We start from the raw sequence: 14,795 nt of genomic DNA on the forward strand, positions 1-14,795 counted from the left end.
AGGGTTGGTTAGAAGTGTTCTGGGGATCTGGAACAGACATGTAGAAATTAGCTGCGATTCAGCAGCAGGTCAGGAATCAGGTAAACAATGGATTACAATGCCAAGTGGGGCAAACCAAGTGAGCAGAATATATCCCAGGGCAAAACCACGGCAGTCAGAGATAGAGGAGGCTACTGGTGAGAAAAAGCCCCACAAGAGGAAGCAAGGCAAGCCCAGAATGATGGTTGGTCACCATTTCTGTGTATCCTCATGTGTCTGGTGTGTGAGAACTGAAAACAATCAGAGAAACTGATTTCTTTTTTTTTTTTTTTAAGGAACTGAAGGCAACTGGCTTCCAGTCATCTACTATGTCAAGTCCAAACTCCCTAGCAGAACATTCAGATCCTTTCTGACCTGGCACATTCTTACTTCTCCAGGTTCACCTTTTTCACCCCCAGCTCACTCCAGTACTACAGGCATTTCCCTGTATTCAGTGTGTCTCTTGTGCTCCTATGTATATACGCAATTCCCTCCGTCCTATGTGGACTGAAAAAAAATGTACAACGTGAGAGTTGTGAGTTAAGTTATATGTGGGGAAAATGAGGAATATAGCCTGGGACACAGCGTCTCAGATAGCTCTGAGGAACTGCTCCGAAGATATTTGGGGGGGGGGGTCAGCATTATATATGATTTTAGTGAAGGGACATACGTGCGACCAAGCACACATTTGGGCAGAGGGTTTCTGCGAGTCACGAGAAAGTTGTTGCTAGTCACAAGGAGCAGATGTCTCTGTTAATGATTTTAGTGCTTTTCTAGATATGAGGGATGCAAGAAATTGGGCTCATAAAATCTTCTGAAAATATCTAACTATCCGAAGGCCTGTTCTGCCTGTTTTCCCCAGAGCACAGAGGGCCTCATTCCTGATCTGCACCCTGAACTCCTTTCACGGTATGTTGAAGGTCAGTGACTGCAGTGGCTAGTGACTCTGTAGAGGCAGAAGGCAAGTGACAATTTTTAGTTGGCACCTAGAACATCATTTCCGTTGGTGTCTACTCAGTGAAGATGAACTCATCTTTGTAGATTTAGCCCCAGCTTTCTCAGCTCCTCCAGGCATACTGAATGATTCTGACATCTTTTTGATGTCACAGGAGACATATCTTCATGCCTCAATTATTTCAACTGCCACACTCCATAATTACTGTTTACTTGCCTGCCTGAACTGAACTCCGTGAGGACAGAACCTACATATATTTTTTTCTTTTAGCTGCTCCACGCGGCCTGTGGGATCTTACTTCCCTGATCAGGGATTGAACCCGGGCCACGGCAGTGAGAGCAAGGAGTCCTAACCACTGGACCGCCAGGGAATTCCCAGAACCTATATCTTACTGAAGTTTTTAAACCCCAGCATCTAACATAGTGGCTAGGACATACTTGGTGCACAATAAACGTTTGTTGGATCAATGAATGAATGGATGAATGGGCTCATGCTCTTATAGGAGAGACAAACAAACAAAGAGAAAATTACAAAGCTGTGTGAAATAGGTAGTTTTGGTTATAGAGAGGAAGGGATGCCTAATTTCAGGCAGCCCTGCACCATTTTCTGCCTCCTATAATATGCAATCAACATAAAAACACTACAGAGCAAATACAATTTTAGTTTTGAAACAACCAAGGAATCTTATTCATAGGAACGAAATTAGATAAGCTCTTTCTTTTGGTGAAGGGGGCAGTGCCTCTGCTTTGTTGATGACTGTATCAGTCAGGTTGCTGTCACACTCAAGGATATAACTTATGAGACGGCAGAGATGTGGGCAGGGTTAAGGAAACTAGCCAGGGCTGAAGAGCCACAACTAGTCACAAACTAGTCAGGGCTGAAGACTAGCAACATCGGGAAGCTCTTGCCAACCCTAGGCCTGAGGTCCAGGGTGGGAGCCTGGAGCTGTAGCCATGGAGGAGCACAGCCACCATGGGAAACTCAGTCTCAGCCAGCAGGCTCATTGTGGGGGTGGGTAGAGGGTGAGGACCTCAAGCATGTTCTCCTCCAACTGCAGATCAGCTTCTGCCTCTCATTAACTGAACTCAATCAGAAGCCAGAGAACAAGTGAACCCTACTGATACAGTTCATAGAGGTCAGCTTCCAGGGGCAGGGTGGAGAAGGGCCAAGAATGGATCTGGGTGGTAGGAGGGCAAACAGAATAACCAGCATGGAGGGGAGATGCCTCTGCTTTGCGGGTGACCTATGTGTATGATTCTTGCCTCCTGAGTAATCAAACATTGACACAGCCCTGTGGATTACAATTCTAGGTCTCATGTTTTATCTATTTAGGTATTGGTGTATTCAAGCTTATTACAATCTGTGCCACTTAATTAGTAGGTCTGAGGTGAGACAAGGGTATCTATGTTTTTAAAAAGCTTCCCAAGTAATTTTGAGAGGCCCCACTTGTTGAGAGCCACGGTTATAGTCCCACCCTCTCATTTTTATGGATAGGAAACTAACATCCAGAGAAATGAAAAATGCCCTGACTTGGCCACTCTCTGAGAAGTATCCCTGAGGTGACATTAAAGGGTTTGGCTGGAAAACTGACACATTTGCACATATCTTCTGGCCCAATTCCTCCATTTTACTGATGAAAAAACTGAGGCTCCAAAAATGGAGTGATGTGCGCAGTTATCTAACTAGTAAGTCACAGAGGAGGAAGGACTAGTACTAAGTACGGTATTTTAACTTTTAATCCAGTGTTCTTTCCAGGCAGCACACTTTGTAGGAGTGTGTGTGTGTGAGACAAAGCCCTTGGGGTAGCAATTCTAGTCTCCCATTCTGGTAAGGTGAATCTCCCCACAGTAGAACACGCATAGTTCCTTGGCCAATGGGCCTCTGTGTAGGAAGAGCCTGGAGGGGATGAGGGAAGGCTGGGGGTGAGCCTCAGTCCCAAGCCTTGGCTCTCACCCTTATTGCTCCTGGCTCTGAATCTCTGTTTTTCAATTCTGTCACTAGAAGAGGGCTGCTCCCTCCTCTGAGAGGGTGTCAGGTGGACAACACAAGCTTTAGGGAAAGTAGGCAGAGTCCAAAAGAAAAAAGAAGAGGCCCATTGTGGGAGGGGCTCACAGGGGATATCAGTCTGTGGGCTTCTCCCCAGCCAGCACAAGGAGGTGTCCAGCACTAGGGCCTCAGTGTTATCATGATGCTAAAATTCCCTTATGGCTGCTAATTAGAGCTAAGTAGGGCTGGTTACTCCACCCCAATTCCCAAAGTCCGACACACAGCTACTTCCCTCCTATGGCAGATCAAAGACCACCAGGCCATCCTTTAAGATGTATCTGAAATCTCCATCTCCAGGAAGACCCCTAGACTTAAATTTCCTGAAAGCAGCAGCCCTTGGCTTGCCCTTCCCAATCCTACACATGTTGGGCTTCGGAGGAACCTTGGAGAACATCCACTCATCTTATATATGAAGAAATCAAGGCCAGAGAGGGCAAGCATGGAAGTGGCAAACCTGGGACTAAGTCCCATTCTATTTGACTGCCTACCATTTCTCTCATGTAATTCCCATGATTCTGAACATGCTTGGTTCCAAATGTGCCTGTGTACTTTTAGTCTGTGTGACATCAACATTAATCTGCTTAAGTTGCATTTTTGGTGGAGTTAGTTCACACTCCTTTGGGTCCTTAAGTATGCTCAGGTCTGCCTGTCTATCATTCCTGGTGTGTTCTTGTGTGTGTTACAGCTGTCTCTGAGTTGTGAGAAGTGTGTGCCTAAGGGCAATTTAGTAACTGGGTTTATCATGGGTCTATAGGATGCTGCATGCCTATATATGTGTCTCTTTTTACCTTGAAGGATGTGTGTCCATCTGCGGTTGTCCGTTTTGTGTCCACGTACTTGTTTGATGCCTAAGAGTAATTGTGATCCTGTGTATGTTTGTGCATATGTATGGGTCTATGGGCTGCTACATATCTCTTTTCATGTTGAAAGTTGTACGTCTGCTGACCATCGTGGGTCCATTTGGATGCGGGTTTGTACACAGTGAAGGCTGTGGGTCTAATTCTAACTGTGTCCGTGTGGACTGCATGTTTAAAGGCTGAAGGGAATCTGTCTTTGCCTTTTATCCCCGGGTTATGAGAAAAATGTGTGTAGCCGTGTGACCAGAGCAAGAATGTGTTTGTCTCTCGGCCAATCTCCGTCCTCACCCAGGGCCTGGGGTCACGGTTACTTTCCAGGATGCCTTGGCACTGATTCCCAGAGGGGCGGGACCTGCAGGGCCGCGCCTCCAGCCACCAGGGATAGGCAAGCCTCTCTACCCTGGGCCATAGCGGCCGGGTGTGTGGTTGTGAGGGTGTGGGAGTTTGGGTGGGTGGTGGGCGGGGTCTAGCCCGCATCACCAGCCACCCTCACTCCTCCCGCCCCGCCGCCAGCCGACTCCAGCCTGCTCATTGGCCGTGTCTGCAGTGACGTCGTGGGGATCGCAGACAGAACCCTCAACGCCCGGCGCGCGGGAGGTATTGTCCGTCACTGGTGCTTTGTTACGTCGTAGCCTCCACCTGGCTGCGGGCGCGTCCTGGCAGCTGCAGCCCGGAGCCGGGTGCCAGCTGCTGCGGCCGCCGCCTCCGCCATGGTGTCCCCGGTCACTGTGGTGAGTGTGTGAGCAGGCGAGCCAGTGTTCGGCGCGGCCAGAGCCCACCGGCCTGGGGACTGGGCTGCGGGAGGCCAAGCAGCCGATGGCCGAGGAAGCGCAGGGATCCCGCGGCGGCCCGCGTCCCCATGCGGGAGTCGGCGCTGTCACGGTCCGCTGCATCCCAAACCTCTGCGCCCCTCCTCCGCGCGCCCCCCGCCGGTCGGAGGGAGGGAGGAAAACAGTGGGCACGTGACTTGGAAGCGTGACTTTGTTGATCGCTGTGTGTCTGGCGCGGGTCGGCTGGATCGCTGCCTGGGAGAGGAAGGGGACGGCAGCGGGCCGCAGGCTTCTGCGTGGGCAGACCACAGCGAGGCGTGGGAGAGGGCGGGGGAGAGCAGGAGGGTGACTGGGACCTCCTGGGAATCCTGTTCCAAATGTGTTTCCTCTCTTTCCTCATCTTATAGAGAAGTCTGGGGCGGTGCAGGGCACGCTTCTGAGTCTAAACAGCCTTGATAGCGCGCTGGAGGAAAAGAGGTCGTTCTCTGTTGACACCCCTTGCTCAGACTTTCTCACCTGACCCTTTGTCTCTCCCCGGCCCCCTCCTCCTTCTAGTGCTGGGCTCTCTGTGACTATCAACACCTCCCCAGCTGCTACTGCTGTTTCTCCTTCTAGGAAATATGGGGCTGGGGGAGGGGTGTCGGGTACATGCTTCCAAGGGCTGGCAGGTGGAGGCTGGGGAGACCTGGGGACTGTGAGGATAAGCTGTCTCCTCTGCCCATGTCCCTGCCCTGACCATCCTGCATGGGGGAATCTCCATAGGAGGGAACGTAGTCATCTCTTCTCACTGCTCTCACCCCTGGCAGAGCCAGGGCAGGCTTAGGCCCTGGAGCCACCATCTGCCTCTTCCCAACCTCCTTCATTACAGCCTGCTCAGTCCCAGGTAACCAGGGACTGAAGGTCTGAGAGTCAGTGTGTACCCAGAGCCCTGTGCTGGGCGGCTCACCCAGCCAGAGGCCTATCACTTTGGGCAGAACATGAGTATACCGGAAACCTCAGCTGCTCTGAATCACTCTCAGAGCCCCGGTACCAGAGGCCCAAGAAGAGGAGCTTCAGGGGATCACAGATTCAGAATATGTGCAGCAGCCCCCTGGTGCCTGCATGGCCTTGGACACAACCTTTCTTTAGCTGCCCTCCCCCCTAATCCGGCTGAGACCAAGTCAGCTGCTCTAACTTCCCCCTCTCAGTTCCTCATCTCCTCCCAGCCTGACTGCTGGCTTCTGATCAAAAGCTGGGAAGAGAACTTCTCCCTCCCCTTCCTGCCTCTCTTTCTGATGGGCCTTGAGTTGCTGTTGTTCTCTGGGAAATGAGGCTGACTGACACCCTCTCCAACCCCTCAATTCCTGAGATTGCTGGTATTTCAGGGACAGTTTTCTTGCTCCTAACTCATGGGTCCATTTATCTAGGCAGCATCCCTGTCTCCTCTCCTTGCCCTTGATGGTACCTTGAGGCTGGGGCAGCTGGAGTGGAGGCTGAGTTTGCAGACTGGCCAGGGAGAGAGCCTGTGGGGGCTGAGATGGTTGACGGTGCCCACCCTCACACATTCCTGGCGCTCACCTGGTGTCGCTGGGCCTGTGTCCTGGCCCTACTGCTGAGGACCACGAGTTGGCCAGTTGTGGCGTCTCTGTGATTTCCTGCTGACTCCACTCTATTCCAGACAGCTGGGGGCTGATGCTGGCAGAGAGAGGCTAAAGGGGCTTTGGGGAAGGAGAGGGAGGGGGCAGGAAGGGAGAAGCATTGGGCTGCAGGACGGGACACTATTGCAAATTCTGTTTTCTGCGCAGTGAGTGACTATTCTGGTCCTGCCCCAGGGCCAAGAATGGATGCAACTAGCAGGGACAGTGGAGCCCTTTCTCTTCCTAATCAATTAAGCCTCAGGGTAATGATGGGCTTGTTCACACTCTGCTGGCTGCTTGGGGCAGGCCAAACTGGGTTTCTGTGTGTCAATCCTCTCTGCTTGGGCGGTGGCCTGTCTTTGGGGTGGATGCCTGGGCTGAGAGTCTGAGTTCCCACGCTCTGAGTGCTGCCCTTGTCCTATGTCCTCCAGGTGAAGAGTGAGGGACCCAAGCTGGTGCCCTTCTTCAAAGCCACTTGTGTGTATTTTGTGCTCTGGCTGCCCTCGTCCAGCCCGTCGTGGGTCAGCGCCCTCATCAAGTGCCTGCCCATCTTCTGCCTCTGGCTCTTCCTTCTGGCCCACGGCCTAGGATTCCTGATGGCCCACCCCAGTGCCACCCGCATCTTTGTGGGGCTCGTCTTCTCTGCTCTAGGTGATGCCTTCCTCATCTGGCAGGACCAGGGCTACTTTGTGCACGGTCAGTCATCACAGTAGCTACCTGGGAGGAATCCTGGGGTTGGGGGCTAGAGGACCCTGGGGGGCCAAGGATTTGGGAAAGGGAGGTTTTTTTGTTTTTGTTTTTTTTAAACAAGAATATGGGGAATATGAGGGGTTCTGTGGCCAAAGACTGTTGGGGCCTCTGTTGGAGGATGACCCTGCCGGTGATACGGTGATCAGTTCTGAAGTGCCACAGGACAGTTGGGGAGGGTATCTTTGCCTTCATGGATTTCTTCCCACCCCTGTTACTCTCAAAAGAAAGCTCCTGGGTTATATCCCAAGCACTCTACTCCTACCCCCACCTCCTGTTACTCATTATTCACCTGAGCTTGCCTTCAACATCCCATCATCCCCTCTCACTTTTAGGTCTGCTGATGTTTGCTGTGACCCACATGTTCTATGCCTCGGCCTTTGGCATGCGGCCACTGGCTCTTCGGACAGGCCTGGTGATGGCAGTACTGTCGGGCCTGTGCTATGCCCTCCTCTACCCATGCCTCACAGGTGCCTTCACCTACCTGGTGGGGGTCTATATGGCCCTTATCAGCTTCATGGGCTGGCGGGCTGTGGCAGGGCTACAGCTGGTTGGGACTGCCTGGCGCTGGACTGAGCTGGCGGCGGGCAGCGGTGCACTGCTCTTTATTGTCTCAGACCTGACCATCGCCCTCAACAAGTTCTGCTTTCCTGTGCCCTACTCGCGGGCCCTCATCATGTCCACCTACTACGCCGCCCAGATGCTCATCGCCCTGTCAGCTGTCGAGAGCCGGGAGCCAGTGGAAGATTACCGACCGAGCAAGGCCAAATGAGGGGCCAGGTTCTGGTCACCCCTCTCTTCTCCTGGCGCTGGGGTCCAGAACCTGGGAACCTGCAAGAGCTGGATCAGGATGGCTGCAGTACCAGCCTGGGGCAGCAGGTACCAGCTGTGAAATGCACAAGTTTGAGGGGATAAGCAGGAAAAGGATCTTTCTAGCAAAGCTAGTGGTCCAGGACAATGCTGAGAACTAAAAAGAGCCAGTTTCATGCTCCTTGCTGAGCCAGAAGAAGATATCTCCCCACCTCTACCCCATCCAGACTGACAGAGCCCCTCTGGAGGGCCGTGGTGCTCATCCTCTTAACCTCCCCTACTACTACTAGATGGAAGCGTCTAGCTCACCCACTTCCAGCCTTTCTGATTTGCACAGAGTTGAGGGAGGAGGGGAAGAGTCTGTGCTGAGGTGACCCACGTCCAGGGCTTGAAGCCCCTTTCACAGGCTCCTAGTTGGGAAGAATGGATGGGGTGGAGTCTCCCTTTCCCACATCTATCCTTGTTACTTGAACAATCTTAATCTCTAAGTGTTGGGTGGGAAGGTGAAGGAGTGTCTATCCAGGTAGGCAAGATTGGGGACTACTTTGGCCTGGGAGTTTGGGGTACCAAGGGTTCAAGTTGGTCCCATCTCTCAAAGGCCGTCCCAGAACTCAGGCCCCACACCACCACCCTCAGACCCTATCCCCAGGGCTAGGGTGAACCACGCCAAAGGAAGGGGCCAGCCTGTGCGTGCGTCTGTATGTGAGTCTTGTGTGTGTGGTCTGTCTCCCAGCCTAGCTATGTCTTACTCTGCCAGCTGTCTCTGACCTGCTGTGTGTCAAAGTCTTTTAGGGAGAGGGCCTCAGGGAGCTGCTGAGGGGTTGCTGAGCCTGGCTCAGAGAGCTGGGATGCCCCCCACATACACACCCACTCTCAGGTCTTTCCTCCTTGCCCCTTCTGCACTGGGAGTGAGAGGAGGGGGCTCCGGTGACACTCTAGGGTCATAAGACCCGAGGCACATTCAATGCAAGGGGAGCAAGGATGGGACAACTCCATTCTATTGCTCGTGTGAAAAAAAAATAAAAAATACCCAAGGGCCATTGGCTGCTCTGCTTGTCTGCCTGTGTGGCACGTGCCTGTCTTGGAGAGTTGGAGGTGTGGGGCATGGCGCCAGGGGCCCTGGATGTCCTCACAGCCTGGGTCACAGTCCTGGCCGGTGCATCTTGGCGCCAGGCTGGCTCCCTGGCTCTGTTGACACTGTGCTGGTTGGAGCTTGTCTCACTTCCTAATCACGTGTGTGGGTGAGGATGTAGATCAAGAGGATGGGGGATGGGTAGTATTTGCCACCGTCCAAACTTGACCTTGATGCACTCCCCTGTGCACAGGTGCCCAGCACCTTTGGTGACTCCTAGTTACTCAGTGTCCTCTACTGCTACCCAACTCCTCCCCTCCCCACCCCAGACCTGCCAGCTGCTTCAAAATGATCCAGATTCCCTTCAAGCATCTCCTTTCTTCCTGGACTCTGGGCTCAGTTGAACAGCGGGGAGGAATGAGATTAGACTGTCTGGTTCATACTTTAGATGTGAAGCCCTGGCAGAATAATGTGTCACCCCACTCCAGGGGCATTTGCATCTTAATGGGCAGCGCCCTGACCCAGAAGTAAAAAGGGAAGCCTTGGGTGGTGGTGAATATGCCGTCAGTAGAGGGGTTGTACAGTTGTGGGGATGTGATAAAGAGACTCAAGCCCCATATGGGTGTTGAATGAATCAGTGATTTTCAAACGAGGGTTTTTACAGAGATCCCTGCTAGTGGGAGCTAGCAAAAGAATAAAGTAGAGGAGGAAGGCTCAAAGACTCCCTATCCTTGTTTCAAGTCTAGTAGGTTCTTAAGATTTTTTTTTTTTTTTTCTTTGCGGTACGCGGGCCTCTCACTGTTGTGGCCTCTCCCGTTGTGGAGCACAGGCTCCGGACGCGCAGGCTCAGTGGCCATGGCTCACGGGCCCAGCCCCTCCGCGGCATGTGGGATCTTCCCGGACCAGGGCACGAACCTGTGTCCCCTGCATCGGCAGGCGGACTCTCAACCACTGCGCCACCAGGGAAGCCCTTTTTTTTTTTTTTTTTAAAGGAAGGGTTTTCTGCTGCAAAACATAAGTTTGAAAGCTGGCGAGCAGGATGACCAAGCCGTTCTAGCTTTCAGATGCTCTAATTCTCAAATAGTGGGAAACCCAGACACTAAAGAGGCAAGGTCCTGATCCCTTCCAACCCCTGAACTCTGAAGACACACCTACCTGGAGTGAAGAAATGGGAAGGGCAGGATGGGGAGAAAGATGCAGACTTCCCCTCTATGCCCGGAGGGAGGGCAGGGTGCAGTGTGGCTGTGGAGGAGGGGAAGGCAAGGCGAGGCCCAGTCAGAAGGGGACTGGTCGTTCCCCACGTGGGTGGGTTGGGACCGAGCTCTCAGGGGTTGATGTTCTATGTATCCCCATCCTACACCCAAGTCTATCTCCTTGGTCCCTGCTGCACACCATGGTTAGGAACAGGCACAGGCGCACTCACTCAGTTTATTGTCCCATGCCTTCACTGAATGTTTACGTTGACAAGCACCACAGAGGGAACCGGGTCTCTCTCACTGGGACCACACACAGAGGATGGGCCAAGAAGCACCACCCACATCACAGCATCCTCAGGATGCCTGGTCTGGGCTGGAGCTCACATAAGGTACTTTGATTTCTTCTGCAGACTCTCAGTGACGGAGGCTAGAATTGCCTTGTCATCTTTGTCTGAAAGAGCAAAGCAAGTATTTGTTAGTGTGAATGATGCTGGGGTAAAGGAAACTCCAAATTGCTGGACTTGCGGTCGCTATGCAGGAACCAGGGGCTGGACCCTGCCCGGGATCCTCACTCCTTGCCAGCCCCAGTCTCCCAAGGTCAGCTGGGTGTGTGGGGCCAAGAGCTGCCAGTTATTCGGCATTTCGTATTTGCCACGCATTGTGCCAGGCACTTCTGTGCACTATCTCATTTAATCCTCATGACAGCCCTAAGCAGTACGTGGGAAAACAAGCTCAGGGTGGCTTGCCAAGGTCACATGGCTGGTGAGTGTTGGAGCCAGGGCCCTGTGCCCATGTGCTTACAACTAGAATTAAATTGTCAGGGATCTCTCTAGCTGTGGAATGAGAGCTGGATGTCTCCCACAGGGCCTTCCCTGGCCTAGTTCTGTTACACAGTTCAGCAGCCACTGTGGAGGCGTCATCTCAATGCCAGACACTTAGCTGAGTACTTGAGAGACAGAGCAACAGGACCAGGTCCTTTCCCCAGAGAAAGGCATCTATAACAGGATGAAAAAAAAAAAAAAAAAGGCATCTGTAACCATGGAAACCATGGACACCAATAGTGTGCCATGGAGACTTCAGAGAGTGGCAGAGGATGAGGCTGGAGAGGTAGATGGTGGGGGGGGTGGTGCCTTGTTGATTGTGATTTTTATCTAAAGGATCCTGGGAAAGCTAGGAGGGAGTTTAAGCAAAGAGGAGCAAAACAGGTCATCTCTGCATTTAGACAGTTCATGCAACTAGCTGTTTAGCTGTGAAGACAGTAGAGTGTGTAGGAAGAAATAGAATATTTCCCCTATGTGTGCGCCCATGAGCAGAAACATAGCACACGTATGTGCAGAGGGAGGCCCTCCCTCCACTGGGTTCCCTTCAGTGCCTCCCACCTATCCTCATCCCAGACCAGCTGCACATCAGAACCACTTGCAAAATTTGTAAACATAAAGATTCCTTCCAGAGCCCTGCCAGGGAGATTGTAATTGGTAAGTCTGGTTTAGGCCTGATCACTGGCGTCTTTTTCAAATGCAAGTCTAGGCCCACCAAGGGTTGCAAACTACAGACTACTGAGGGACTGCAAACTCCCAAGTCTGCAGGGGCCAGGCACATAACAAATGACATCGAGAAGATGGGACAGTGGTACGGACTATGGCCAGTTGGAGAATGTTTACACCACCCCATGTCAGATTAAATAAAAGCCTGCGCCAGCCATAGGAAAAGAGTCGATCAACGGCTCAGGAGGCCGCCATTTTGCGCCTCCGCCCCACGCGGGACACTGCCAGGCACCCTCACCCTCCAGGGCCGGCCGGCGCTGCACCCTCACCGTAGACGGTGAGCGTGCAGCTGCTGCGGTCCTTGCCCAGCTCGTTCTCCACCAGTACGCTGTACTCTCCGCTGTCCTTGAGTGTGCAGGTGGGGACGACGATGGTGCACACACCGCTGGTGGAGTTGTACCAGAACTTGGAGTTGGCCGTGATGTTGACGTCGCCCTTGTAGAGGGTCACGGTGGGCCGTGGGTTCCCAAGGAAGGCGCAGGTCATGGTGCAGTCCTGGCCGCGCAGCACGGTGTGCGGCTTGAGCGGGGTCAGGAAGCGCGGCGCGTGGCGCCAGTCTTTCTGCTGGTACGGCTTCAGCTTGGCTCTCTGGTCCTCGACTGCGCAGATGGGACACGAAGGGCGGTGAGCGCACCCCAAGGCCCCCATCCATCGCGCGCCGGCTTAGAGCTCCTAAGACGCCCCGGAGACCCAGCTCACGGAACCCCAAGGACCTGCGTTAGAGTCCCACGCGCTATCAACTCTGGGGCCCCGACTTTATACTGGTTCCTAAGGTTCCCCTTCCGCCCCCCACCCCCATGGGTTCCAAGACCTAAACCAGGTCCGCGGGGTGACCCAGCTCACGGAACCCCAAGGACCTGGGTTAGATTCTCACGCGCTATCAACTCTGGGGCCCCGACTTTATACTGGTTCCTAAGGTTCCCCTTCCGCCGCCCCCCCCACCATGGGTTCCAAGACCTAAACCAGGTCCGCGGGGTTTTACGCTTTTCCAGACCCGGGCGTTCTAGACTTCTTTCCAGCCGCCAGCCTCCAGACCCGAGCTGTTATCTGGCTTTTAACTCCCCATCCAAGCTTTCCCCAACGCTCTCGCAGCCTCCGCGGTCTCTGCTCTCTCCAGTTTAGGCCCTCATTTCAAGATTCTCGCAGCTATCCTTAGCCTTAATGCCCTCCCTGCTCCTTGGACCCTCCCTGAGTCCTCAGTCAGCCTCTCGGCTCAGACTGCCTCTCAGCTCCACATCCCCTCCTCACCCTCCAGCCCCCAAGGGGACCTCCCCACCTCCGCGTTAGTCCCACCCCTCAGTGTACCCCGAAGGAATCTCCTCCCCTAGGCCTCCAGACCTCTGCTTTTCTCCCCAGGGTCCCTGATGTTAATTAACCCTTTCACCTCAGTGCTTCTCAGATTTTACCTCAAATCTTGGGTACCCCTTGCAACCCTTATTTCATCCCCGCCATCAGGGATCACAGACGTTACCTGAACCCCCAAGTCCCCAGACTCACTCTTGTCCTTGTTGACGAGCCAGGTATCCCTGGAGTCCAGCGGGTCGCCGTCACCGATTTCGTTCCGGGCCAGCACTCGGAAGTAGTACTTCCTGCCGGGGAGCAGCCCGGTCACCGTGTACTTGTTGCTGAAGACGTGCTCGGCCACAGTGAACCAGATGGCGGTGCTGACGTCCCGCTTCATGATGACGTAGTGGGCCTCGCTGTCCTCCTGCACGTCGGGGCTGTGGTTCCAGGTCAGAGTCACCGTGTTGGGGACCTCCTCGAACAGCTGCAGGTTTGTGGGTGGCTGCGGAAAATCTGGAAGGGTCCGAAGGTCCATCAGCCACCCTGGGGGGCTGAAGTATCGTGCCCCCACCCCCGCTACCTGCCACGCCCTAAGGAGGATGGGATGGGGCACCTTACCTTCTTCTAACTCTCAGGCAGCTGGGGGTGTTGGAGTCAGAAAGAACTATTTATGAAGTGTAGCTCTGCCATTTACTAGCCCTGTGAACTTTGGCAAGTTACGTATCTTTTCTGAGACCCATTTCCTCATTTGCAAAATGAGACTAACAATAACTGTCATGGAAATGTTGCATAAAGTGCCTGGCATGTAGGATCTGTTCAATAAAAGTTCACCCATTCATCTCTTGGGGGTTTAGGGCTTTATTATAAAGCTTCCAGCCGTCTCTAAGAGGCCACCCAATTTGGGGGGGCTGTTATGATTTTAATGGAGAGAGGTACAAAATGCATCAATGCAAAAGAATGTTTCACATCCTCTTTGGCATAGTGATTAATGTAAATTTAATAACACACAATGTGTTAAATCTCAAAACCTACAAAGTCTCCTGCAACCTAAGATAATGAAAAGGCTCTTTCCAAAGTTTTTACCCACCACCATTATTATTAAAATTCTAAATATCTGGGGGGACTGAAAAATAACAGAAGGCTCATTTCAGCTGTGGTTCAAGAATTCTAATGAAGCTGTATGGCAATGACACTGTGGGACTGTGAAGTTTCCCCCAAAAGGCTTTCTCAGTGACCACATCACAAACTTTAAAAGTATTTCCAATAACATAATAGGCAAATTACCCCAAGTTTTAATGGACTCCTCTCCATCTGTCCCTCCTGCCTCTTACCCATTCTCTGCTCTCTCTATGCTCACAGACCCTACTCTGCATATGCCCCGCAGCTCTCCACATATGACTGAGACTGAAGCAAGGGCTGGGTCCTAGTTCAATGCCTCTGGGGCTTCAAGACACTGAGAAAAAGTGAAAACAACCCTTCACATTAAGGCAAAGGCTGATAAAGTCTTGCTCCGTGGTGCCAAAGAAGACTTGACTACCTTAAGGCATGACTTTACAGTGGTAGAGACTCAAGCAGCACAAAGGAGTGTGTGCAGCGATGCCTCCCCAGGCCCCTACCTGTTGTCATACCTGCCACACGCACGTAGATGTCATGGTATGCCTCTCCAAACTCATTCTGGAGCAAGATGCGGTACACCCCTGAGTCAGAGCGCTTGGTGCTGCTGCTGAGGAACTGGGAGTGGTTTTTGCTCTTGGTGATGGCTTCCCTGCCCTTGGTGGGCACGCCATCCTTCAGCCAGATCACGTTGGGTGGTGGTGAGCCCTGGGTGGTGACAGGAGATGGCACCAGGGGTCACCTGAGTGGTATTTGGGGGCAGGCCC

The 14,795-nt window shown here is 52.9% G+C and overlaps 2 protein-coding genes across 2 annotated transcripts; one reads left to right on the forward strand and one right to left on the reverse strand.

Moving 5' to 3' along the window:
- Window positions 1–4,341: 4,341 nt before the first annotated feature.
- Window positions 4,342–10,431, forward strand: TMEM86A (transmembrane protein 86A). Its single transcript, XM_007104921.3, has 3 exons — window positions 4,342–4,607; window positions 6,694–6,958; window positions 7,345–10,431. Exons 1-3 carry the CDS (start codon window positions 4,587–4,589, stop codon window positions 7,779–7,781), a joined length of 723 nt encoding a protein of 240 aa, XP_007104983.1. The 5' UTR covers window positions 4,342–4,586; the 3' UTR covers window positions 7,782–10,431.
- Window positions 10,432–10,567: 136 nt separating this feature from the next.
- LOC114487971 (immunoglobulin-like and fibronectin type III domain-containing protein 1) lies at window positions 10,568–13,740 on the reverse strand. Its single transcript, XM_028501011.2, has 2 exons — window positions 13,129–13,740; window positions 10,568–12,230 (listed from the first exon to the last, which is right to left on the reverse strand). The coding sequence occupies exons 1-2, from the start codon at window positions 13,448–13,450 to the stop codon at window positions 11,866–11,868; spliced, it is 687 nt and encodes a 228-aa protein (XP_028356812.1). The 5' UTR covers window positions 13,451–13,740; the 3' UTR covers window positions 10,568–11,865.
- Between the last annotated feature and the right edge of the window lie 1,055 nt (window positions 13,741–14,795).

This window comes from Physeter macrocephalus, chromosome 16, assembly GCF_002837175.3.
Source record: "Physeter macrocephalus isolate SW-GA chromosome 16, ASM283717v5, whole genome shotgun sequence".
NCBI lineage: Eukaryota > Metazoa > Chordata > Mammalia > Artiodactyla > Physeteridae > Physeter > Physeter macrocephalus.

Excerpts from the sequence above, each read along its gene's own strand:
- LOC114487971 (XM_028501011.2), bottom strand. The coding sequence starts at position 13,450 with ATGGACCTTCGGACCCTTCCAGATTTTCCGCAGCCACCCACAAACCTG. Across the intron at positions 12,231-13,128 it reads GCTCGTCAACAAGGACAAGA|TCGAGGACCAGAGAGCCAAG; the intron begins GTGAGTCTGGGG and ends CCATCTGCGCAG.
- TMEM86A (XM_007104921.3), top strand. The coding sequence starts at position 4,587 with ATGGTGTCCCCGGTCACTGTG. Across the intron at positions 4,608-6,693 it reads TGGTGTCCCCGGTCACTGTG|GTGAAGAGTGAGGGACCCAA; the intron begins GTGAGTGTGTGA and ends TATGTCCTCCAG. Across the intron at positions 6,959-7,344 it reads CCAGGGCTACTTTGTGCACG|GTCTGCTGATGTTTGCTGTG; the intron begins GTCAGTCATCAC and ends TCTCACTTTTAG.